The 24,996-nt window shown below is 40.8% G+C and overlaps 1 protein-coding gene across 1 annotated transcript in view; it reads left to right on the top strand.

Moving 5' to 3' along the window:
- The first annotated feature begins 997 nt into the window (after positions 1 to 997).
- Positions 998 to 24,996, top strand: part of ttll8 (tubulin tyrosine ligase like 8) — a 55,287-nt gene continuing 31,288 nt past the window's right edge. The window contains exons 1-7 of the mRNA XM_033039343.1: positions 998 to 1,154; positions 6,859 to 6,929; positions 11,125 to 11,251; positions 12,597 to 12,677; positions 15,682 to 15,761; positions 18,140 to 18,268; positions 23,749 to 23,863. Of these exons, the coding sequence (XP_032895234.1) occupies positions 998 to 1,154; positions 6,859 to 6,929; positions 11,125 to 11,251; positions 12,597 to 12,677; positions 15,682 to 15,761; positions 18,140 to 18,268; positions 23,749 to 23,863 (760 nt within the window). The remainder of the gene's footprint in view (positions 1,155 to 6,858; positions 6,930 to 11,124; positions 11,252 to 12,596; positions 12,678 to 15,681; positions 15,762 to 18,139; positions 18,269 to 23,748; positions 23,864 to 24,996) is intronic.

The raw sequence follows: 24,996 nt of genomic DNA, 5'->3' as shown, positions 1-24,996 counted from the left end.
TATGTGTTCTGTTAGTCAATGGGCTCTATTTAACATTTGTGATATTGAATGATAAAGTATGAAGATATCTTTTTCGTTAACATTAGATATAGTAACCCAAGAAGAAAAACAGAGAGAGAAAGGCTAATAATTCTTTGGACGTTTTCGATGTCTCTGAAGTGCAGCAAAAGCAACAAATCCATTGCAGATTCTAGGGTATGTTGGAACATTCCATTTGTGCAAACCTGCCCGATAGATTGCCACCTTATGCCCTGTACTTTTACTTTTTGTAGTTATGTATGAATTACTGAGCAAGAAAATAAGTACATCATTCATTAATTTTTAGCATGCATTTTATTCCATTCAGATACTGATAAACACAGTGCTGGTTTAAAAATGCTGTTCTAGTTTACAGGACAACACAACATAAATTTATGCCTCATGCCATTTAGTTACTTAAAATGAAAGCATATTGTAATGGAAATATCCCAAATATTAGAAAAAAAGATATCTATTGTTAGAGGTTCCTATCAGTCGCTGGATGCACTCGCAAACCAATTCTTTCTCGAAAACCACTGAACCGCTGATTAATATATCTAAGGGCACGAGGGGAAGTGAAACCAGAAATTGATCTTATTCCTTGCATGGAAGTCAGGCTAAACTGGTTCTAGTTCTACCCTGTGGTATGAATGTTACATTTTGTAGGGGGATGGAGATATCTATTGGTCTTGATAACTTTTTATTGATTAACCGCACTTTAAAGTGCATAGTGGTTGGCATTCATTGCAATTGATCCAGCACTACTTGCAGTAATATGATCCGTCAGCAAATAAGAAGAAAAATGCCCCAAAGATTCTGCTATGTCAACTGACAGCAGTAACATAAAGAGAAACATGTTCAATGATGATTCCAAGATATAGCGTATGGGGAACCACAAATTGGAAATATCCTGACATTGACATTCAGATATTCGCTGCTGCCAACTTCGATTACTATTTCATTTCAATTCGACCTCGAGATGAGAGCATTTCTGGCAAGGCCAGCAATTATTACTGATCCTGGTTATCCTGAGAATGTGCTTGTTTTCAACCATCATCTTAACTTGGATCAGTTCATTACAACCACTTGGCTTACAGGGCACCAGGGAATGATGGAGAGTGTGTGGTATGGAACATGTATGAGACCTGGTTGAGATCAGGGAATGGTTGTGAGCATGTGGTGTGGGACTGGAGTCATACTATGTAACAATGACAGATTTTCTAAACTGCATAGATAGGATTTGTTCTCTCGACATTTAGTTTTAGTTCTGATTGACTAGTCTTTTAGCCAAACTATGACACCTCCACGCCGATGATAACATATCTGAAAATTAATGACTCTGCCTGCTGTGAAATATTATGTCATCTAACTACAGTGCACAACATTCTCTGTTAGGTCACTGATTGCTTAAGATATAAAAGCATCAAGAAGAGCCATGTATCAATGCAGCAAGGTACAGAGTTTAATTTTAATATTTTTGTCTCATTGGATTAAGAATGATTGCAAAATATTAAAGTAATTTCAGCAATAGATTCTATAAAACTATCTTAATAATTCCCAGAGATGGTCAGTTTATTTAACTTAGCATTTGGGCTTGTTTACTCTCAGTAGTTTCTTTGAGGGAAAATATTGGTGGGGAAAATGGTTGTGCTTGTTCTTCTGATATGAAGATATATGCTTAACTACAATATAAAAACAGAGGATAGTTTTGCTGCTTTCATTATATCTGATAAATATATGTAATTGTTGGGAAATGGTTTAAAACAAACTTTTCAAAGTTATTCTTTTCAAACTGGGTGTTGCTTTGGATTTCCGTGATATTCTGGGATTGGATGGATTGAATTTACTCCAATGAATGAAACCCCATTTTGGGTTGAAGACCATTTCACAGATTTCCAAGAGCCCACATCCCAAGAAGACCATCCATAATATATTAATGTCTCGGACCATTGAAACAAAATCACACATTATTCCGGGTCTGGGTACCACTAGTAGGTATTTAGCGTCCATATTTAATTGCTCTTGAGAAGACAGTTGTGAGCTGCCTTCTTGAGTGGTTGGCCTGAGGAATTCATGCAGTGCTGTTCTGGGACAAGGACAATCAAATGACAACAACCACAGCAATGTTTCTTTGTGTTACGCATGACTCCAGCCATTGGAGTGTTCTCCCATGTTTTAGCTGTGAGGAGGATGCTAGGAGACTGCAAGGTGACTTGGATAGGCTGGGTGAGTGGGCAAATGTTTGGCAGATGCAGTATAATGTGGATAAATGTGAGGTTCTCCATTTTGGTGGCAAAAACAGGAAAGCAGACTATTATCTAAATGGTGGCCGACTAGGAAAAGGGGAGATGCAGCGAGACCTGGGTGTCATGGTACACCAGTCATTGAAAGTGGGCATGCAGGTGCAGCAGGCAGTGAAGAAAGCGAATGGTATGTTAGCTTTCATAGCAAAAGGATTTGAGTATAGGAGCAGGGAGGTTCTACTGCAGTTGTACAGGGTCTTGGTGAGACCACACCTGGAGTATTGCGTACAGTTTTGGTCTCCAAATCTGAGGAAGGACATTATTGCCATAGAGGGAGTGCAGAGAAGGTTCACCAGACTGATTCCTGGGATGTCAGGACTGTCTTATGAAGAAAGACTGGATAGACTTGGTTTATACTCTCTAGAATTTAGGAGATTGAGAGGGGATCTTATAGAAACTTACAAAATTCTTAAGGGGTTGGACAGGCTAGATGCAGGAAGATTGCTCCCGATGTTGGGGAAGTCCAGGACAAGGGGTCACAGCTTAAGGATAAGGGGGAAATCCTTTAAAACCGAGATGAGAAGAACTTTTTTCACACAGAGAGTGGTGAATCTCTGGAACTCCCTGCCACAGAGGGTAGTCGAGGCCAGTTCATTGGCTATATTTAAGAGGGAGTTAGATGTGGCCCTTGTGGCTAAGGGGATCAGAGGGTATGGAGAGAAGGCAGGTACGGGATACTGAGTTGGATGATCAGCCATGATCATATTGAATGGCGGTGCAGACTCGAAGGGCCGAATGGCCTACTCCTGCACCTAATTTCTATGTTTCTATGTTTCTATGTTTCCCCTTGCTACCTATTGACTTCAGCTTTTTCCAAAGCACATTGATCTTGAGGTCAGTCAAATGCTCTTTTGATGCCAAAGGCAAGCACTCTCATCTGGAGTTTAGCTCCTTGGCCTTTTATTTAGACCAAGCCTGTGATGAGATCTGGATGGGAGTGGTCCCATATTTGTTGTGAGAGAGTGGGGAGGTAGGCTTTTTGTCTTTGGCCATGAAGATACAGGAAATCTTTAAAAAAGTTCAAAAATGTGATGAAAATTTGTAAACAACTTGATGCTATGTTGGTGATCTATAACTATAGATTTTCTTTATTTTAAAAAAAACTGCTTCTATGCTACAAATAACTACGGCCGAAAGTTTGTTATATTATGTGGTACCTTGGTATTTAGGACATGCAATGGACAATTAGTTGGATTATGGTCATTGTTGCTCTATCGGCGAAGATGACACAAAATAGTCCATTTGCAGCATGGGTAACTAAGTTTTGATAGTGTTGGTCAAGTGAAGATCATGGTCAAGAGACCAATAAAGCTGCTCTGGTCTGAATAATGGCAATGGAAATTTAACATTCAGGGGTCAGAAGGTGACATTAATATATCAATATATTTAGAAAGAGAAAGAAAATGTTTAGAATCAAAAGGGAAATTAACCAAATTTCAAAAAGAAACTGAATTCAATCATGTAATTTGTTGAAAGAAATAGACACTAAGTTCTGGAGTAACTCCGCAGGTCTGGCTGCCACTCCGGAGAACATATAGGTGACTTTTCGGGTTGGGCCTCATGGTCTGAGGAAAGGTTTCTGACCCGAAACATCACCTATCCATGTTAGCCAGAGACGCTGCCTGACCTGCTGAGTTACCTTAGCACTTTATGTCTTTTTTTGTAAATCAGCATCTGTAGTTTATTATATCTATGTAATTTGTTGACTTAGAGCCTGGTTTACAATTTACAAAGTTTCAGGGAATAAGTTGCTTTCTGTCAGTATTGTCCATTAAGTTCAATTGGCTGTCTCTCTGCAGGTGCTGAACAATCATATCCTGTCTGTTCATGGATCGTGAGTAAAGAAGGTAGATAAACAAGGATAAACTTATGGAACATGGTCAATTATGATGCAGGATTATAACAAGAGTTTCATTCATTCGTGTCTGTTGCATTTTGGACTATTTCAGATTTTTTTTGGATTTTAGAACACAAGACCACAAGGACATTATAAAATAGGAGCAGGAGTAGGCCACTCGGCCCTTCAAACCTCTCCTGCCAGTCAATATAATCATAGCTTACCTGCCTTTGGCTTCATCACCTCCTCCGTGCCAGTTCCTCAATCTGATGTATCAAAAATGTATCTACTTCCTTTTTAAATAGCCCTAGTGATGTAGCCTCCACAACCCTCTGGGGAAGAGAATTGCCTTTGTGAGAATACTTCTAACATACTCACTTTCAAATGACTGCCCCTAATCTTATGATTATGTCCCCTTGTTTAAGATTCTTCCACTGGTGGAAATATCTCAATATATATGCCCCCTTAGGATGTTAAGAGTCAAAAGAGTCAACACCTCATTCTACCAAATTGCATTGTAGTTTTAACTTCTTTATCTGCTTGTGAAAGGGCAACCCCTCATAGAAGGAATCACAAGGAACAATTATGGTTGGCCTGGTGACCTAGCAGTAGAGCTACTAGCTTACAGTGCCAGAGACCTGGATTCAATCCTGACTACAGGTGTTGCCTGCACGGAGTTTGCATGTTGTCCCCGTGACCTGGGTGGGTTTTGAATTAATTAATGTTTATTGGCCAAGTATTCACATACAAGGAATTTATCTTGGTGCTCCGCCCACAAGTGACAACATGACATACAGTGACAGTTAGGAATGACACCTAAAACATTAAACATTAATAATAAAACGTTATTGATTAAACATGTGAATTAAATAAAAAACCAGAGCAAAAGAAGGCTCTGAGATCTTCGGTTTCCTCCCACACTCCAAAGACATACAGGTTTGTAGGTTAATAGGCTTGGTATAAATGTAAAATTGTCGCTAGTGTGTGTAGGGTAGTGTTGGTGTGCGGGGATCACTGGTCGGTGCGGACACGGTGGGCGGAAGGGCCTGTTTCCGTGCTGTATCCCAAAACTAAACCGCAGATGCATCTGGGGAAGTCACAGATATCTGACATTTAGGGTTGGGGCCCTTCAGTCTAAAGAATGGAAGGCAAGTTGTGAGGAAGTGTCCCTGACCCGAAGCATTAACGGGTTTCTCTTTCCACAGATGTTGTTTGGCAGTCTGAGTTCTTCCAGCATTTTCTGTTTATGTTGCCATTTTCCACTATATCAATGTTATCCTACTTTGGCTAATGGACACCAGGTGTTCACCCTCAAGCTCTACCTGGAATGTTAACATGTTGCGATCACTGCTATCAAGGGGATTCTTAACTACATATTTTATTAATCCTGCCTCATGACACTTGGCAAAATCTAAAATGTTTCCTGAAAGAATCTGTAATATAGACACAAAATGCTGGAGTAACTCAGCGGAACAGGCAGCATCTCCGGAGAGAAGGAATGGGTGACATTTCGGGTTGAGACCCTACTTCAGTCTGAAGAAGGGTCTCGACCCATAACATCACCCATTTCTTCCCTCCAGGGATGCTGCATGTCCCACTGAGTAACTCCAGCATTTTGAGTCTATCTTCGATTTAAATCAGCATTTGCAGTTCTTTCCAACACATATACATAATCTGCAATATAATGCTCTAAAAAACAACACATGACACACTCCACAAATTCCTCTTCCACAGTACCCATGCCAATCTGATGAATCCAATCAATATGGAGAATTAAATCACGCATGATAATTGTAGTTCCCGTTCTACGTGCCTTTGATATTCCACCTTTTGTGCTACAGTATGTTCTATTTTGAAGCAAAACCCAGGGAAGGTCAACCTTGACCTCCCTTTATTCCTTTGTTATGTTTGACCCCAAAGCGTGCACACTCTGCTTTATTATGTTAACCTATTTCTTTTATGATTGGAGATACTTATTAATAATTAGTATTAACAAATCAGTATTTGGATAATAAAGAAATAGTTCATGGTCTGTCTTTAGACACAATGGAATACTGCTGAATTTGCAGACAATCAAAGTAAATAGTCTTATTGTATAGGAAGGAACTGCAGATGCAGGTTTACACCGAAGATAGACTCAAAATACTGGAGTAACTCTGCAGAACAAGCAGCATCTCTGGATAGAAGGAATGGGTGACGTTTCGGGTTGAGACCCCTTTTCAGACGTATTGTTCATTGTTCAGACAGTTTTATTCATTTGAGTGTGTATTTGATTCGTTTGTCCAAATGATTGTGGATGATCAGCTATGATCACATTGAATGGCGATGCTGGCTCGAAGGGTCGAATGGCCTACTTCTGCACATATTGTCTATTGTCTATTGTCTATTGTTTTATTAAAATTTACCTTTATATTTGGAAGGTTTTCTCTTTCCATTTTATCTGTTCTCCTACTAACCCATGTTTCATAATTTGCTCAGGATTGTTATCTTTCCCTCCATTTCTAATCCTCTGGGATAGATGCATCTGAACTTCAAGAATAATATCCAAACCTATCCTAATGTCAAACTGCAGTTGCAATTATGAATGACCTTCAACCTATTCTCACACCACTGATAAATTGTTTGCATACATTAAGGCTAGTGTTTTGCTCAACAAAACTATGTTCAGTAAACTAAATCTTGCTTCCTGTCTTTTAACAGCTAAACTATTAAAATATATGACTGATGAGAGGTTGAGAATGATTAAATTTCTGGCAAATAAAGCAATCAAGGTATGAATACATTGCCTAGAGTTAATTTCTGAAAACTGTATAATTCAGTGATTAAATTAAAGAAACTCAGATGTGAAAGTTTAATCCTATCCATTGTATAGACTTAGAAAAGTGAAGAAATGTGAATTGTTCCTGTGTTCATTGTAAAAATATTGTGAGTCTTGTTGTACGATGATATACTGTAATAAGAAGTTTAAAGATAAATGCTACAAGACATCTGATAAGCTTTATAAGTAGGGTCTCCTTTCATATTTAAGTCAAGTCAAGTTTATTCATCACATACACATACGAGATGTGCAGTGAAATGAAAAGTGGCAATGCTCGCGGACTTTGTGCCAAAAGACAAACAAACAAACAACCAAACAAACTATAAACACAATCATAAACACACACATATTCTTTTACATATTAAATATTGCAAGGAAAAACGTTCAGTAAAGTTAGTCCCTGGTGAGATAGGAGTTTACAGTCCGAATGGCCTCTGGGAAGAAACTCCTTTTCAACCTCTCCGTTCTCACAGCATGGCAACGGAGGCGTTTGCCTGACCGTAGCAGCTGGAACAGTCCGTTGCATGGGTGGAAGGGGTCTCCCATGATTTTATTGGCTCTGGAGTTGCACCTCCTGATGTATAGTTCCTGCAGGGGGGCGAGTGAAGTTCCCATAGGGCATTCGGCCGAAAGCACTACTCTCTGCAGAGCCTTCTTGTCCTGGGCAGAGCAATTCCCAAACCAGATGGTAATATTTCCGGACAAGATACTTTCCACAGCCGCTGAGTAGAAGCGCTGGAGGATCCTCGGAGACACTCTGAATTTCCTCAATTGCCTGAGGTGGTAAAGGCGCTGCCTTGCCTTACTCACGAGTGCTGCGGCGTGTGATGTCCATGTCATATCCTCAGAGATGTGGATTCCCAGATATTTAAAACAGCTCACCCTATCCACAGTATCCCCATTTATCCTCAATGGTGTGTACGTCCTCGGATGATGTGCCCTCCTAAAGTCCACGATCAGCTCCTTAGTTTTTTTGATGTTCAAGAGGAGGCTGGTGTCCTGGCACCAGAGTGCTAGATCAGCCACCTCCTCCCGGTAGGCCTTCTCATCGTTGTCTGAGATCAGGCCCACCACCACAGTGTCATCAGCAAACTTAATTATTGAGTTGGAGCTGAGCCTAGCCACACAGTCATGTGTGTACAGGGAGTACAATAGGGGGCTGAGGACGCAACCCTGGGGCGATCCTGTGCTCAGGGTGAGGGACTCCGATGTATTCTCTCCCATCTTGACTACCTGGGGCCTGGCAGTGAGAAAGTCCAGGACCCAGGCACACAGGGAGGTGTTGAGCCCCAATTCAGTAGCTTCCCGGCCAGTCTGGTGGGGACTATCGTGTTGAAGGCTGAACTGAAGTCTATGAACAGCATCCTCACGTAGCCCCCATTCTGGCTGTCAAGATGAGAGAGAGCGGTGTGCAAAACCTGGGAGATCGCATCGTCCGTGGATCTGTTCGGACGGTATGTGAACTGCAACGGGTCCATGTTGCGAGGGAGGAAGGCACAGATGTGTTTCTTCACCAGCCTCTCAAAGCATTTCATGACTACTGAGGTAAGGGCCACCGGACGGTAGTCATTCAGACAGGCTGGGGAGGCATTTTTTGGTACCGGTACAATGATGGATTTTTTGAAGCAGGCAGGGACCACGGACTTGTCCAGGGAGAGGTTGAATATTGTAGTGAGCACCGGAGCTAGCTGCGTAGCACAGGACTTGAGTACTCGCCCCGAGATGCCATTGGGGCCTGCAGCTTTCTTCGTGTTTACCCGTGTCAGAGCCCTCCTCACGTCGTGCTCGGACAGCGAGAATGTGTGCACATTTAAGACCCAAAGGCTAGTTCATGTGAAGACTCTTTGCTATACTTGGTGTGAAGAATGGATAAATCCACAGTAGATGTGCGCTTCATTAACTCTGCCTCATGTAAGTCACACATGTCCTTGCAGTTGAGACAGAGGTTCACATGCTCCTTCTCTCACTATATCTACTGCATCCAGTGTTCCTAATGTGGCCTCCTGTATATTGGCGAGACCAAGCGTACACTCAGCAATCGCTTCGCCGAACACTTGCATTCGGTCCACAATGGCTTACTCTCGGTTCCCTTCCCATTTCTGTACTCCCCTTCCCATTTCCATACTGACTTTTCTGTTCTGGGCCTCCCCCATTGCCAGAATGAGGCCAAATGCAAACTGGAGGGATAGCACCTCATATTCCGCTTGAATAGCTAACAACCGAACAGTATGAACATTCGTATGAACAGGTAACCTCTAACAACCGATTACAGCTTTACAGGCCCATTAATGCACCAACATACAAATAAATATACAATATTCAACAATACAAAAAATTAATTATCAGCAATTCCAGCTAACCAGACCATAATATTGCAATTCTGAAGTTGTTGCGCAACCAAAGCAAAGTCTATAGTAGATTATAGTTGTTGAGATGGTCAGTGTTGTCCCGTGTTCACGAGTCTAATGGTTGCTGGGAAGTGGCTGTTCTTGAACCTGGAGGTCATAATAATCAGGCTTCTGTACCTTCGTCCCAATGGTAGTTGCAAGATGAGAGCATTGCAAGATGGGCCATGGCCATGGTCCTCATCTTCCTCATTTTGCTTTCATCCTGTGTTTACCTTCTATCCCGATCATAGTCTCAAGATGGGAGCAAGATGAGGAACATCAGGATCCAATTGCAAAGGAACGTGCAGAGACCCATTTCTCTGAGTTTGGTGATAAGTTTTGAGGGGATGATGGTGTTGAACGTTTAGCTGTGGTAGATGAACAATAGCCTGACATATGCGCTCTTGTATGTTGGCGGCAACTTCAGATCTTAGTAGTGAGCGGTTGAAGATGTCCCAAAATCTCCAGATAATTGTGGCGGACATGTTATGAAAGTTCTTCCTCGTCAGGGGAAGTTCTTCCTCTGACATTCACCTCAGTGACTGAGATTGTAGTGAGGTCAGGGACTATGGGGACTTGAGAAAATACATCTATCATCTCCCCTTTGAAGCAACCATTGTAAGCATGTATCTTGTCTGGGAGTGATGTATTCCCTGTCACTTGAGCTCTCCTTAAGACCATAACTGGGGTATTGTTCATTCCAAAATAGGATATTGAATTGAATTGAATTGAATCCTTTATTTGTCATTCAGACCTTTCGGTCTGAACGAAATGCTGTTGCCTGCAGCCATACATGTAATAATAACAAAACACAATAAACACAAATTAACATCCACCACAGTGAGTTCACCAAACACCTCCTCACTGTGATGGAGGCAAAAGTCTTAGAGTTACTGTCTCTTCCCTCCTCTTCTCCCTCTGCGCCGAGGCGTTACCCCACCGGGCGATGGCGGCCCGGGGGGTGGTCGAAGCTGCCCGCAGCTGTTGCAACGGGTGCTCCGGAAAACAGGCACCAGCCTGTGACCTGCGAGCTCCCGACATTGTCCTCCATTGGCCCGCGGCCGAGCCCCGTAACCAGGTCGCCGCCGACTCAGCCGCCGTAGCACCGTCTCCGCTCCGCACCGGGCCGCCCACAAGGCAGCGTCTCAGCCCCGCACCGGGCTGCCCCCACGGAAGCACCTTCCAGCCGGTAGCCGGTCCGCCCTCACGGCAGCGTCTCAGCCCCGCACCGGGCTGCTCACACGGGAGCGCCTTCCAGCCAGTAGCCGTGCCGGCCGCACAGGAGTGTCTCAGCTCCGCGCCGTCCGCCCTCACCGGAGCGCCGAGTCGTGCCGCTACCCGGACGTCGCCACAGCTCGAAGACGGCCAGCCTCGCGTTGGTGAGTCCTGGCTGGCTCTACCTCCGGACCCTCGAGGTCGGTCGCAGGTTGGAGGCCGCCAGCTCCGCCATTAGGCCTCAGCGCAGACGGGGGAAGAGAAGGGGGATACGACAAAAAGTCGCATTCCCCCGAAGGGAGAGACAGGAAGCTCTGTTTCACCCTCCCCCCACACACATAACACCACCTAATAACCAAAATAATTTCTAAACTAGACAAAAAAAAACGACATAAAAAGTAAAAACAGACAGACTGCAGGCGAGCCGCAGCTGTATCACAGCGCCGCCACTTCCGAATACATGTCTATGAAGGATTTTAGGTAATTTCCCAGAGATATGATAAAGCACTGTCTGACCAAAAAACTTTTCCTTTGTCTTTCTCATAGGAGAAGAAAATTTTTACAATCATTGGCTACTATCCAGAAATTAGAGCAAGCTTAAGGAAACGAGGCTGGGCAGAAAGAATATTTCCACCGTTGAAGGACGTGGAACAGCAAGTGGACGTTGGCGATGGTATAATGAATCACTCATAGGACACTATCCAGCAGGTTTTATATTGTAAAATAGAGAAAGCTTAACACCACAGTGAAGCAATGATCTACTGCGCCTTGAGTATTAGAAAGGCGCTATATAAATCCCATCCATTATTATTATTATTACTGATCTACGCTACATTTCGGCCTACCTTCCGTCTGGAAGCTCTGAATTTCTCCATAATATTTGTTATTTGTTTCAATCATTTTAGCTTTGGTGGAGTTATTGGAAATGGTGTCAAGGTTTAGTGAAATTTCATGGTTAGACTCCTAAGATTTTGTTAGTAGATCACTCTGAGGCAGTACACAAGAGTCGTCATGTTTGTCATTTATTTTATATTTCCCCAATTTAAAGTCATATTTTCCACTTAAAAATATTAATTGACGAGAAACTAATGTTAATACTATACAAAGACAGAACATTATTGAAGAAGTGTAATTGTTTATATCCACTCGTTTATCACTTTCTCCACAGCCAACAAAGGACCATTGTGGGCTCCAACTTTCCTTGATCATGTGGCTGGCTTTGATTTGTTCTTTACATACCTTACATTCATTTGTTCTTTGTCCCTTTTCATATCCCTAGTTTCCCTCCCCTCTGACTCTGTCTGAAGAAGGGTCACGACTCGAACTGTCATCAATTCCTTTTTTCTAGAGATGCTGCCTCACCTGATGTTATTCCAGCATCTTCAACCTAATTAATCCTTTTGTTACAATGCTGATGATAATAGGTGTGCCTGTTAACTAAATATTGGAGGCCTGTTAACTGAAAATTGGTGCCCAGGCAGCCCAATGAGTAAATGATCCATGGGAAATAGCATTTGGTTTAGTTTGGTTTAGTTCAGAGATAGTGCAGAAACAGGCCCTTTGGCCCAATGAGCCTGCGCCGACCTGCGATCCCCGCACATTAACACTACCCTACACGCACTAGCGACAATTTTACATTTTACCAAGCCAATTAACCTACAAACCCGTACATCTTTCTAGTGTGGGAGGAAACCGAAGATCTCGGAGAAAACATACGCATATCATGGAGGGAATGTACAAACTTTGTACAGACAGCACCCATAGTCAGGATCGAACCTGGGTCTCCAGCGCTGTAAGGTAGCAACTCTACCGCTACGCACTGTGCCACCCATGTTCTCGAACCCAATTACAAAGTTTAGGTATCAATGGGCAGTGTATGCAATGTTCTCAAGTATTGATCGGCCTTTAAATGGAAGAGTTTGTCCCAAAGAGTTGATGTAATTTTCTCCATATTTAAATATTGTCCAAATTGGATAAATTTGTTGTTTTTAGTAAATCAATGCTACTTGACTTTTCAGCGTCCAGGCAACAAGTTGTCAAGATGTGGATTACAAAGCAGTTAACAAAAAGGGAAAATAATTCTCAGGACAATCAGACAGGTAGGAGTCATGGAAAGAATGTAACTAATTGGTTTTCTTATAGGATAATATCCACAGTGCATGAATAACAGCTTTTACCATTTGTATTTTAAGCATGGTTTATTTTTGTGAAATGGCCACAATGTGGAAGTGTAATATTTGTGCGCTCTAGAGAACATGGATAGATGACATTTTGGGTTGGCACCCTTCTTCACACTTCAAAATTGGGATAACAGCTTCATGAAAAATAACATAGTCTAGGAGTACTAAAAGTTCAAGAAGATCTGGGCTTTAAATAAAGTCCTTCACCTGCTTCTAAGCGAATGGGTCCCATTTGAATTTGCTGTTAAACTTGGTTAAGTGATACTGCTCTATGCTTAACACTATTGTAGGCCCAAGCCATCCTCCAGATCCCAGGTGTCTTCTCCTGTGTGACTTCTCCGACATTGGATACAGCATGCTAGTTAAATTAGTATATGTTAAAATGTAGGATAGCGGAAGTTTGAGGATCATGGAAAAATGGCGCAGTATTATGATCAGATAGTGATGGAGCAGGCTTGAGGGGCTGGTGTCCTTCTATTTTTCTGTACTTTTGTTGGATTGTAAGGATTTTTTTAATCATCCACTGGTTAGGATCTGGAATTCACTATCGCCAAGGGTGTGGAAACAGTATCAATCAGTGCCTTTAAGAGGGAAATGAGCAGGCACATGAGAGAGAATAATTTGACACAGAAACACCTGGGAATGGCACAGACAGGATTGGTCTACCAGGAACTTTCAAATACTTGATGGACTAAATAACCTCTGCCTGTGCATGCAGTCACTTGTTTGGTTCTGGAGATGCTGAAGTTGGACATCTTCTCCTGCTAGAGCAGGGTGGATACTTCAGTTAGGACTTTGATGCAATACTTGCTGCAGTTGCTGGCAGGTGTGAGTGCAAGAATGGAGTAATGGTAAATAAAGGAGGGCCTGATTGATGTCCATAGTGGAATGGCCTGATTGATGGAAATAGTTGTAGAGGTGAAAATAGTGCATGGTTAATGGTGCACTTGGTGACACATGGGTTTTTTAAAAATTTAATTTAATTTTATTATTTGTTTATAGGGACAGTGCATATTAATAAACATTTGCATGTAAATATGCGAGATTGTAGCCAATCAGTAGCTAATTTCCGTCTCTAGTTTGATGTGATTCGTGATCTTGACCATGCAAAGCGAGTTATTAAACCTTTTGCGGCACTGGATGTAGGGGCTTGATTCAGTGTATTCCCCTTAATTGCTATCTACTTTCTCATTGTTCTGTGCATAGAGAACACTATTGTGGTGAGAGAACATTTCACCTTTTCTTTCACCAACACCTCAAAACCTGTCAGAAAATGTAGGTGTCCACTCTTGCACTTTCTCAGTCATATCTTCAGGAGATGTTGAAAACTGCAAGGCACCTCCCCTTAAAGTGTAGGCAGTAGAATTGCTGCCTTACAGCGCCGGAGACCTGGATTCCATCCGACTACGGGTGCTTGTCTTTATGATGTTTGTACGTTCCACTGTGACCTGCGTGGGTTTTCTCCAGGTGCCCTCCCACACTCCAACGTTGTACAGGTTTGTAGGTTAATTGGTTTGGTATAAGTGCAAATTGTTCCTAGTGTGTGTAGGATAGCGTTAGTGTGCGGGGATTGCTGGTCAGCACGGCTTGGGTGGGCCAAAGGGTCTGTTTCCATGCTGTATCCCTAATCTAAACTAAGCTTTAATCATCCACAGCCATCATGAAGTGAGATCAGCCAGTCATGAAATGGGCCTTCTTGACACGTACTAAAGCTAGCAACACTGGCTGTTAATTCAAATTCTGCTAATGAATTTGCAGCACCGTATTTCTTGTTTGAATCAGATAAGACGGCTACAGCAAAGATATACATTGAAATTCCTTCTATCTTTATGCAGAGAGGTCTATTTTAACCCTCTTTTAAATTGCCCAGTATAGCGATGAAGCATAATGTTAAATTTTATGGATGGCTGTTTTGGGATCATTTTCTTTCCAGTTACTTCTCACTCTTCTAAAGCACATGGTTAACATTGTATTATTTACAATTAAGATCACGAATTTCACTGTGTGAATCTACATCCTGCCACAGAGTGGCAGTATACAGCAATATACCTAATTTGCTCAATAAATTCTATGACTATTCCTTCATTAGAAATAGTCAGAAACATAATTTAAATGTAAATGCCTGATACATTGATCTTATTAAGGTATTAACTTAATGATATAAATTTGCAATTAAATACTCAAGTTAGCTGAGAATAAATACCAACTAAATTCTGCTAAGATGAGTTGTACTCAAGTCAAGAGTGTTTTATTGTCAAATGTCCCAGATAGTACAATGAAATTCATACTTACAGCAGCACCACAGAATATGTAAACATAGTACACTGGAAACAATATAATAAATGAGGGAAAAAAAGCTCAAAATGTGTGTGTATATACACATACCCCTATGCACACAAACACACACACATATATATATATATAGTACATACACACACATACGTATTCATCAAAAGCAAACAAACAATAATAGTCTATTCATCACTAATCTAAGAAACTCTTTGTGCTAGAAGTTTAGTGATCAGTATTTATGAGCCACCTGGGACCGCAAACGCATGTCACAACAAATCCAGCAGTACCCTCTTCCATTGGTACTTCAGTAGTACTTCAGTAGTAGTATCAGTACCTGCTGCACATTCTAAAAATATACTCCAGTTTAAAGAGTCAGACCTTAAAGTAATCTAACAATTCCTGTGTGGGTCTCATCGGCCAAGTCAGATCTCCCGGGATTTGAGTGGAAACAAGTCATCCTCAAACCCAAAGGACCGTCTAAGAGAAGAATAAAGATTTGAACTGAGTTATCCATTCTGACAAAGTTATTCCCAAAAGGAAAATTGGAAATGATTTTGTATTCTTAACTGGGCTGTTTTCGCATCACTATTTTACACTTTGCTGATGTAATTTACTTTTTTTTTAATATTAGATAATGGAATTGTACAGCTTCAGGAAAGAGAACATTTTCACTACAGTTTGAGTGATCCAGACAACATTCATTGTTTAGTGGTATGGTAAATATGTTGTCCTACTTTTTGCAAGGAAATGCCAAATGAAATGCTTTTACTATTAGACTCATATTCAGATTATTTTATTGTCATATGCACCTGGGTACAATTAAATTCCTTGTTCACATTAAGCTCACAGAGTAAATTATATACATATAATAATGACAAATACAACAGTAGGGTTTCCAATACACAAAGGATGGAAAGCCTTACAATTAGAAATGGTGATTTAATGAAAGAGATGCCTCATTAAATTCACAAGAAAAGCCCCTTGTCTCTCATTCCAGACTTCTTTCTCTTCACGATGGGGAAAGTTTCTTCGCACTACTTGTAACTTTCTCTTTTCAGGTTAGTGGAGGAGACATTCTGGTAGTAGACATATCGTCATTCAGTTTCCAAAGGCCAACATCGTGTTGTATAGACAGTCCGTAAACTCAGGTAGCAGAAAGATGTTGTGTCTGTTGTTTTAACAATGCTTCATGGTGCACTGATGTGACAGTCTTAGCTCAATTCTGCTCCCGGACCTTTTCATAAAATGCCATCCTTTTTTATCTACCAAGGGAATTCACGTCTACCATCTTGTCGGTGGTCTACGTATCACCACAAGTTAATGCCAAGGTGGCATTGGATAAATTATACTCGTCAACTCTCTTGAGACTGCGCACCCTGATGACGTATTCATCATTGCTGGTGACATGTTTTTTTGCATTCAGTTATTTTGTTATTGCAATGTAGTATTACATTTTTTTGCACTACCTCAGATTGCACTAAAATCTTTGCAACATTCTGCTCTTTTTCAATTTGATGTTGTATCTATTGGTATATTGAATTGAATTAAATTGAATTGAATACTTTATTGTCACATGCGATGTCACAGTGAAATAGTCACTTCATGAAGGAAATATGTCTATCAATATCATCGCCACATATATCCATCATTATTATCTATTGTTTTATGCAAAACATGAATTTCATTGCATTCTGGTGTACGTGGCAATAAACTAACCTGAAACTGAATCTCTTGTTATGAAGGTCACTGTTTTTTATGCGGTTCCTCATTAACACAGATAAATGCAGCATTTATACAGAATTGGAGATTTCCAAGTTCAGCCATGGGTTTTTTTGCTCTGCCATCAGAAATCAAAAGGGTAGTGGCCAGACTTGTGAGAGGTTTGGGAAGGGGAAGGTATAATGGGAAGAGGTATAGCCAGTTGTGGGTCAGCAGTGCCTGCCAGGAATGCTGTACATCCAGAGGAAATGTTCCTGCTCTTCCAGATCACACACCAAATGTTAAATACTTGAACGTAACTTTCTTCTAGAATTCCCACTTGAAAAAATCCCACTTGATACATCGTCAGTGGAATGGGCCTGCTATCTAATTCTCCTCAAGCCTCTGAGATTTGCACAGGAGTCTTCCTCAAATGCTATACTCTGGATAGCATATTCAAAGGACCCAATGCCTATTGTAGATGATTATCTGGTTAGCTGAGATTATGACCTAAATGATATTGGTCACTTTCCATACATTTGTGCCAGGCAGAGCTCTGCATTATGTTGGATCACACCCCCAGCACGTTATCCTTCTAAACTCCAAGGAATATGCACACATTCAATTCAATCTTTTGACATCAGACAGCCCTTAACCTGCCTTTTCTCATGTTTGGGTCTTGTAGCACTGTTGGGAATTGTTAGTTGTGACAATAATTGGTTCCAGTTTGTTTGTCATCTTGTCATCAGTCCAAAATGTGGAATAATAGGTTCAAGCAGGATCAAGGTAATGATCAGAAATGTATCTAATTCCTCTCTGTAGGCCAATCAATTCATAGATTCATTCATCTAATAAAGCAGCCCTGTTTGCTTCAGTCAGCAGATTATTTTGAAGGTCTAATCCATGGATAGATTGAGAAACACTGAGGATCTTCATACTTGCTTTTGTATGTGACCAGAACTTCCTTTGACAGAACTCCAGGACATGGAGATGTACATTGGACTTAACTCAGACAGGACCTACGTGGCTTTTTGACAAATTATCCTGCTTCCTTCCAATCCTGTTTTATTTATTTTTATAACACAGAAGGGCTGATGCAAGAAGCTTTTACCTGTACGTTGCAGAACCCAGCACTGAGCATGGGGCTTTTTTTGCCTGTAGATTTTGCCAATCTATCTATTGGATAAATATTAATGGTATGCATTATATTGACATTTCATATTAATAATAAATGCTACATTGCCCTCATGGAATTATATGATATAGTTTAGAATCCATTTGGCGGATTCCATGCAAGAATGAGCCTTTCCAAGATCTGTACTTCCTTGAGTTCCTAAAATAACTATGTTGAATAGTAAATTATTATTTTATGATGGATATTTTATTTTCAGTCAAAACTGATTGCGAAAGAAATCCCTTACTTCATCTGGACAGTAAGAAGAAATATAATCGACGGTCGCTCTTTGCGCAAACATCAGATGATGAATCATTATGGCAGGCATGCGTCTTTTACAACCAAAGTAAGAACCATTCTGTAGTTTATTGCCGATAAACAATAGTGGCATTTATAACGCTGTGAACCTATTTACCATGAACACTTGAAAGTAGAATTAGACGGTTCAGATAGTTACCGAACAGATCAGTCATTAACGATCTAGAATTCAAGGGGTGGATCGTGCTTGGAAGAATCTGGCCAGACTTGGCAGATCCAGATGCAGTGGGCTACCTGATCTGAACTGTTTCTGCATATGGACCTTAAGTGGTGCACATGGAAGTCCAAACCCTGAAACATCCCCAGTTCATATGCACACTCTCATCCTTATGCTATAACTATGACTGGTGTCTGAAACTTTTAATTTCAAGTTTTGAGTAGATTCTTGGGACATGAAGTCTACAGTATTAGTTCTGGGGAATAATTGGAACAAAAGGCAAAGGCACAGAATCTGGGTGAGCTTTATTTGTCAGGGAATGCAAATATTCTGTCATTGTCCTATTAAGATTTGGGATCTGAACTTGATCAGATCCTGTCCGAGACCATTACCCCTGCCAGCAGACATTCTAGCTGATTTCGGACGTACTTTTGCTGTCTACTATGTGTGGTCACTGAACATAGAGTTATCGGTATGACTCTTGCGTTTTCATTGGTATTAGTGAAAAGAGTTGCTAATTCAGCCAGTCATTGAGCTCATGAGGTGCGGCAGTCCATGAACTACTGGTTCAAAACTACCGTATGTCTGAAAAGGTATTATTCCCCAGTCTAAGCCACGTAAAATGAACACACTGCTTCTAGGCAGACGTTGACAAAACATTTTCACAAATTTAATATCCAACAAATCACATCCAGATAGATCCCCTTATCTGGAAACAATTTAATATTATGAAATGCAACATTTCCTATTGGAACCTTCACTTCACAAAATAATCTATGCAGAATATTGATTTGCCTATGAAGTGGACATAACTTTGTTTCTGTCAGAGCAAATCCATCTCTGAGCAAACTGGTCACTGACCTTCACCAGCCAGGGTGAAGACTTACTCATCTGAGAAGAGACTGCCCACTCTTTTGGCACAGCTGACCATGCTTTGATCTAAGAGTGATACTGGTTCAAGGGAGGTCTTGAGGCATCTGAGAGAGAAGCCAGGACCAACATATCTGGACAATGGAGCACCCCCTGGAGACTGCACTGGCACATTAGCTTGGATTCCTCTGTTCAAGTTACTGGAAGAGAAGTTAAACTATCCCATCTCACAGGTGGGATCTCTGGTGCAGTAAGGATGTAGTGTATGCATGGTGGTGCAGCGGTAGAACTACTACCTCACAGCACCAGAGATCTGGGTTCGATCCTGATTACAGGTGCTTGTCTGTACAGCATTTGTAAGTTCTCCCTGTGACCTGCATGGGTTTTCTCGGAGATCTTTGGTTTCCTCCCATACTCCAAAGACGTACAAGTTTGTAGGCTAATAGGCTTGGTATAAATTAAAAATTGGCCCTAGGGTGTGTCGGGTAGTGTTAATGTGTGAGAATCACTGGTCAGCGCGGACTTGGTGTGCCGAAGGGCCTGTTTCTGCGCTGTATCTCTAAAGACTAAACTAAAACTAAATTGATAGATGTCATGATTTGCATCCACTTCTCCAATGTTACAAAGGGCAGACTGACTAATCTTTGAATACATCCGTGTCTGATAAATGCAAGGCTCATTTATTTTACGGGACAATAAGCAAACAATTAAAGTAATCATGACAGTAAATTTCAACCTCAAGCCTGTTCTATTTCCTCCTCACAATAAACAACACTGTTCATGACAGGGGATGAAATAGCACTTTCTTCTGGTCAGCCTTTTCACTGCATCAGAACAAAACACACCTATTTCCTGATAGGAGGATCTGGATGTGATTTGTAATGAAGCCAGATGATTTGCATTTATTGTGTTCATACTGTATGCATATTCTTGTCCTTGTGCTGCAACATTTGACTGGTGTTTGCAACTTTAAGTCTCAAGTTTTGAGTAGGTCCATGGGACATGAAGTTTTATAGTATTAATTCTGGGGGATAATTGGGACAAAAGGCAAGGCCACAGAATCTGGGCAAGCTTTATTTGACAGAGAATGCACATATTCTGTCATTGTCCTTTTAAGAATTGAGTTAGCAGTACAGAAAACAGGATGCGGTGATGTTGAGTAGTTCTTGGTATTGTTGATGAAATCAACTGCTTATCTTGATGGAACTCAGACAGGAAAGCTGGCAACATGATATGTTAATGTAGCAAGGCAATGTCAAGGATAAGGCTGTGGCTCATCACAAAATTATTCCCAGATAGTCGGCATGTGGGTACACGTAATTTAACATGTCGTGTCATGAAGCATTACCAATAACCATTGAAATGTGATCAAACTGGTAACTACAAGGCCAGGATACCTTGGCCACTCAAGGCTAAAGCAAGAAGGTAGGGAGCTAGATACAAGGCAAAGCCACTTTCAAAATATAATTGAATGAAGGGATGGCACCAGGACTTTGTGAAACTTTGATACTGTCGATTCTAATTCTTGAGTTTATTTCCTGAATGCATCCTCTTATTTAGTATTGCAAAGGTAGATTTTGCAGAATGTCACTTCTTTTTCAAAATAAAAATGCGACCAGAAACATTCCTCCCATCTCCCAGTTGGAGGTTCAATTGTGTGAAAAGAGGCAGAGTTTACATCTCCACGATGCTTTCATTTATTTCAACCTAAGGTCAAACTCCAAGAAAATAAACTGCCCGTTATTGGAGAAATCTTTAGGTGAATGTGTTTGCTGAGCAGGGAGAGAATATTTAATTGTTCATTTGAAGCAATCCAGCTGGAGGATATTGCAGCACTGTGGAATGGGAGGTATCATTCCTGTCTTCTGTCCTCTGCTGCTGCACATATTAGATGGTTTGCCTCCCATTGCAGATGGAATTATTGCTTGTTGCAATAACATTTAATGTCAGTCCTTATCATGCGATTTGGGACATAGTATATAATTATTGTAATTCTCAACATATAATTAGTGTGGCATGCCAGGGAGAAATTGATGATTTGAGACTAATGGTTTCCAAATGTCTCCACTGCTGGGATTTTTAGTGCTTCTATTGCACACTAATTGATAGGAATAGATCGGAATGATTAAGCAACACAGTTATTAGTGGATCATGTGAACAAAATAACAACTAGTAAAATATAAGTCTCTTGGTCTGTTAAGGTCGAGCAGTTTCTATCCTTTGTTATTTATATTTGCAGCCAACTTGAATATGCAATGAACTAATATAGGGAAAGAGGAAAGATACAGCGGGGATATCTTGGTTATCCCTTGGTTGTCCAGCATGTTCCACTTGTAGCAGGAATCCCAATAATAAGAAAATCCAGGAATTCCAAAAAAAGATGTTATAAAAGCTGAATGTGGGCTTACTATATTTCTGCAGATAAAGCATCAAATAGTAGACATGTAGTGAAGGAATTAAGACAACTTGTTTACATTAATTCCTTTACATGAATTTCCTTTACCAGAATTGTCACCACATTTGACCATCAATCATCTGTACTCATTGCGTCCGAAGAAGGGTCTTGACCCGAAACGTCACCCAGAGATGCTGCCTGTCCCACCAGCATTTTGTGTCTATCTTCGATTTAAACCAGCATCTGCAGTTCTTTCCTACACATCTATACTCACTAGTTCCATGTTATCCCTTTTTTTTCCATCCATTCTCTGCACACTAGGGGCATTTTATAGGGGCAAATTAACCTACAAACTCGCACTTTGTGATGTGGGAGGAAACTGGAGCACCCATGAGGTCACTGAGAGAATGAGCAATCTCCAAACATACAGCTCCTGAGGTCAGGATCGAACGTGGATTCTCTGGCGCTGTGAGGCAGCGGCTCTGCTAACCATTAATTGTGTATCATTGTCAACAGTAATTTGTAGCTTCAAAGAAACTTGGCGAGCCAATGGAAGAAATAATTTATGACACATAAGAAATTATAAAACATATAAATAGTTTAACTTTTGTTCATGATCTATTCCTTGTTTTCACGTCATTAGTCTGTAATTTATTTTATATTCAGTAATGGTTTGCGTGTAAATTTTTTGGGGATTGACATTGTCATAACTTTAATGACTGAATCATAATGAAAATCTTTCAATTTTCAGGATGATGAAGTTAGATTTATAAAGTCATACAGCACAGAAATATCTCTTCAGTACATTACATCATGCTCACTCTACAACCTGCTATTTCTTTCTTTGCTCTACCGATTGAACTTGATTGTACTTATGTTTATGCATGATTTGACTGGATGGCGTGCAAAATGTTTCATGGTATCTTGGTATACATGACAATTATAAACTAATACCACTCTACACTAACCCATTTGTCTGCATTAGAACCATGCATTTTCATGTCTTGCGAGGCACTTGTCAAATGGTGTGTCCACATTGTTCCTTATTAATACTGAAATGTCTTGAGGCTGCCGTCGTAATCTATAACCAAATATAATTCAGTTTAAATGTGATACTATACTGTCTTGATTTATACTTTTTGACTTTAGACTTTAGAGATACAGCATGGAAACAGGCCCTTCGGCCCACTGAGTCCACGCCAACCAATGATCACCCTGTACACTAACACTGTCCTACACACTAGGGACAATTTACAGATTTACCAAAACCAATTAACCTACAAACCTGTACCTCTTTGGAGTATGGGAGGAAACTGGAGAAACTGGTCACAGGGAGAATGTACAAACTCTGTGGAGACAGCCCCCTAGTCAGGATCGAACCCGGGTTTCGGCGCTGTAAGGCAGCAGTTCAACCGCTGCACCACTGTGCCGCCTTATAATTTTCTGATATGTAATATCCTCCAGGTCACTCAAAGGCACACTGATTTTACATTTTGGAGTGAGGAAATAATTATTTTACTTGGAGCAAAATTATTTGGAATTCATTAGCTGAAGGAGTTTTTGAAACCATCTGTTAGTGCCTTCAAAAGGGAATTGGAAAGGCACTGATATGGAATAATTTGGGGTAAAGAATAGGGACAAGGGGGAATGGAGCCAGTATGTCAAATGGCCTCCAAAGGAATTGAAATATTCTGTTATTCTGCAAGCCTTAACTAAATATATTCCATATTTACATTTGTCCTAGAAATTGGATAATAGAGGAAAGATTATTAAAATTTTGGCCAACAGTAATCCCTCACCTAAAACCATCCGTACAGATCTATTGGTCATTTATTCTGTGTCTACATATCGGACTTTGCTTACTGCAAATCATGAAAACAGTGACCACAGTTTTAGAAGTCATTTGTTTTTTGCAAAACACTTTAGAATTCTGTGACTGTGTGAATTGGAATAAGTAAATGTGGGTTCCACTAAAATTTGCTAAATGTCTCCAGATAATATCACGAGGCTAACTTTACATCTGAAGATAATCTTTTTCGTAATTGTATATGAAATAAAAGTTTCTTTGCACATTCTTTCACTGAAGGCTGGACTCTGCACAAATCTGAGGAAATTGCCTTCACTTCTGGATGAGAACCCTGACACTTTCTTTCCCCGCTGCTACCTTCTTTCTGATGAGAATGAAGAACGTGCCCTCTGCAGTAAGTATCAGATTGCCTGGCTTAAACATACACTGTCATCAAAAACGCTAGTCATTGCAAGATGAGAAATTAGCAAAAAAATACTCAAAAATATGAAAGAAAGAAATGTAAAATGGTGCTTGAAGATCCATGTGTCAGCTTTAAACTTCACTCTGGTAAAATATGCTGTGAGAGGTTCGTGTCAAATTGTCTCATTACTTCAAAGGACCACACCTATCACACAGAACCAAAGAGTCTGCCAGTGTGGGTCATAGGGTCGTACAAGCAAGGAACTGCAGATGCTGGTTTACAAAAATAGACAATAGACAATAAACAATAGGTGCAGGAGTAGGCCATTCGGCCCTTCGAGCCTGCACCGCCATTCATTGTGATCATGGCTGATCATAAAGTTCTGGAGTAACTCAGCAGGTCATGCAGCATCTCCAGAGAACATGGATCGGTGACGTTTTGGGTGGGGAGAAGGGTCTCAACCCGAAAAGTTACATATCCATGTTCTCCAGAGATGCTGCTTGACCAGTGGAGTTATTCCAGCACTTTAGGCTTTGTTGATTGTTGTTATAGAACATAGAACAGTACAGTCAAGGAAGGAACTGCAGATGTTGGTTTAAACCGAAGATAAGCACAAAATGCTAGAGTGACTCAGTGGGACAGGCAGCATCTCTGGAGAGAAGGAATAGGTGACATTTCGTGTCGAGACCCTTTCTTCAGACCTGGGTCTTCCGGTCAGAAGAATGGTCTCGACCAGAAACGTCACTCATTCCTTCTATCGGGAGATGCTGCCTGTCCCACTGAGTCACTCTAGCATTTTGTGCTTATCTTCGGTTTAAACCAACATCTGCAAAGCCTCCTTAACGTGGACAGACTGGGTGGAAAGTGATGCCTGAGAAAATCCCCTGTATAAATGCATAAAATTTGTCAGATATAAATCCTGAGACGGGACACCTGTCCCATATATCTGTTTCTTCATAAAAAGTGCATTAATCTAACAAGGATTCATGGCACCGTTTCAATGTGAAAAGTTAAAGTTCTGAAGTGAACTAATTAACTCTGGCAAAGCGGCTTTCCACACACTGCATGGTTCATTCTTTTTGCCACTGTTTCTCAGATCCCCAATGAGTGCTTTTTTCTCCTTC

Source organism: Amblyraja radiata, chromosome 21, assembly GCF_010909765.2.
Source record: "Amblyraja radiata isolate CabotCenter1 chromosome 21, sAmbRad1.1.pri, whole genome shotgun sequence".
In the NCBI taxonomy this organism is placed as follows: domain Eukaryota; kingdom Metazoa; phylum Chordata; class Chondrichthyes; order Rajiformes; family Rajidae; genus Amblyraja; species Amblyraja radiata.
This window is presented reverse-complemented; position numbering and strand designations above follow the sequence as displayed.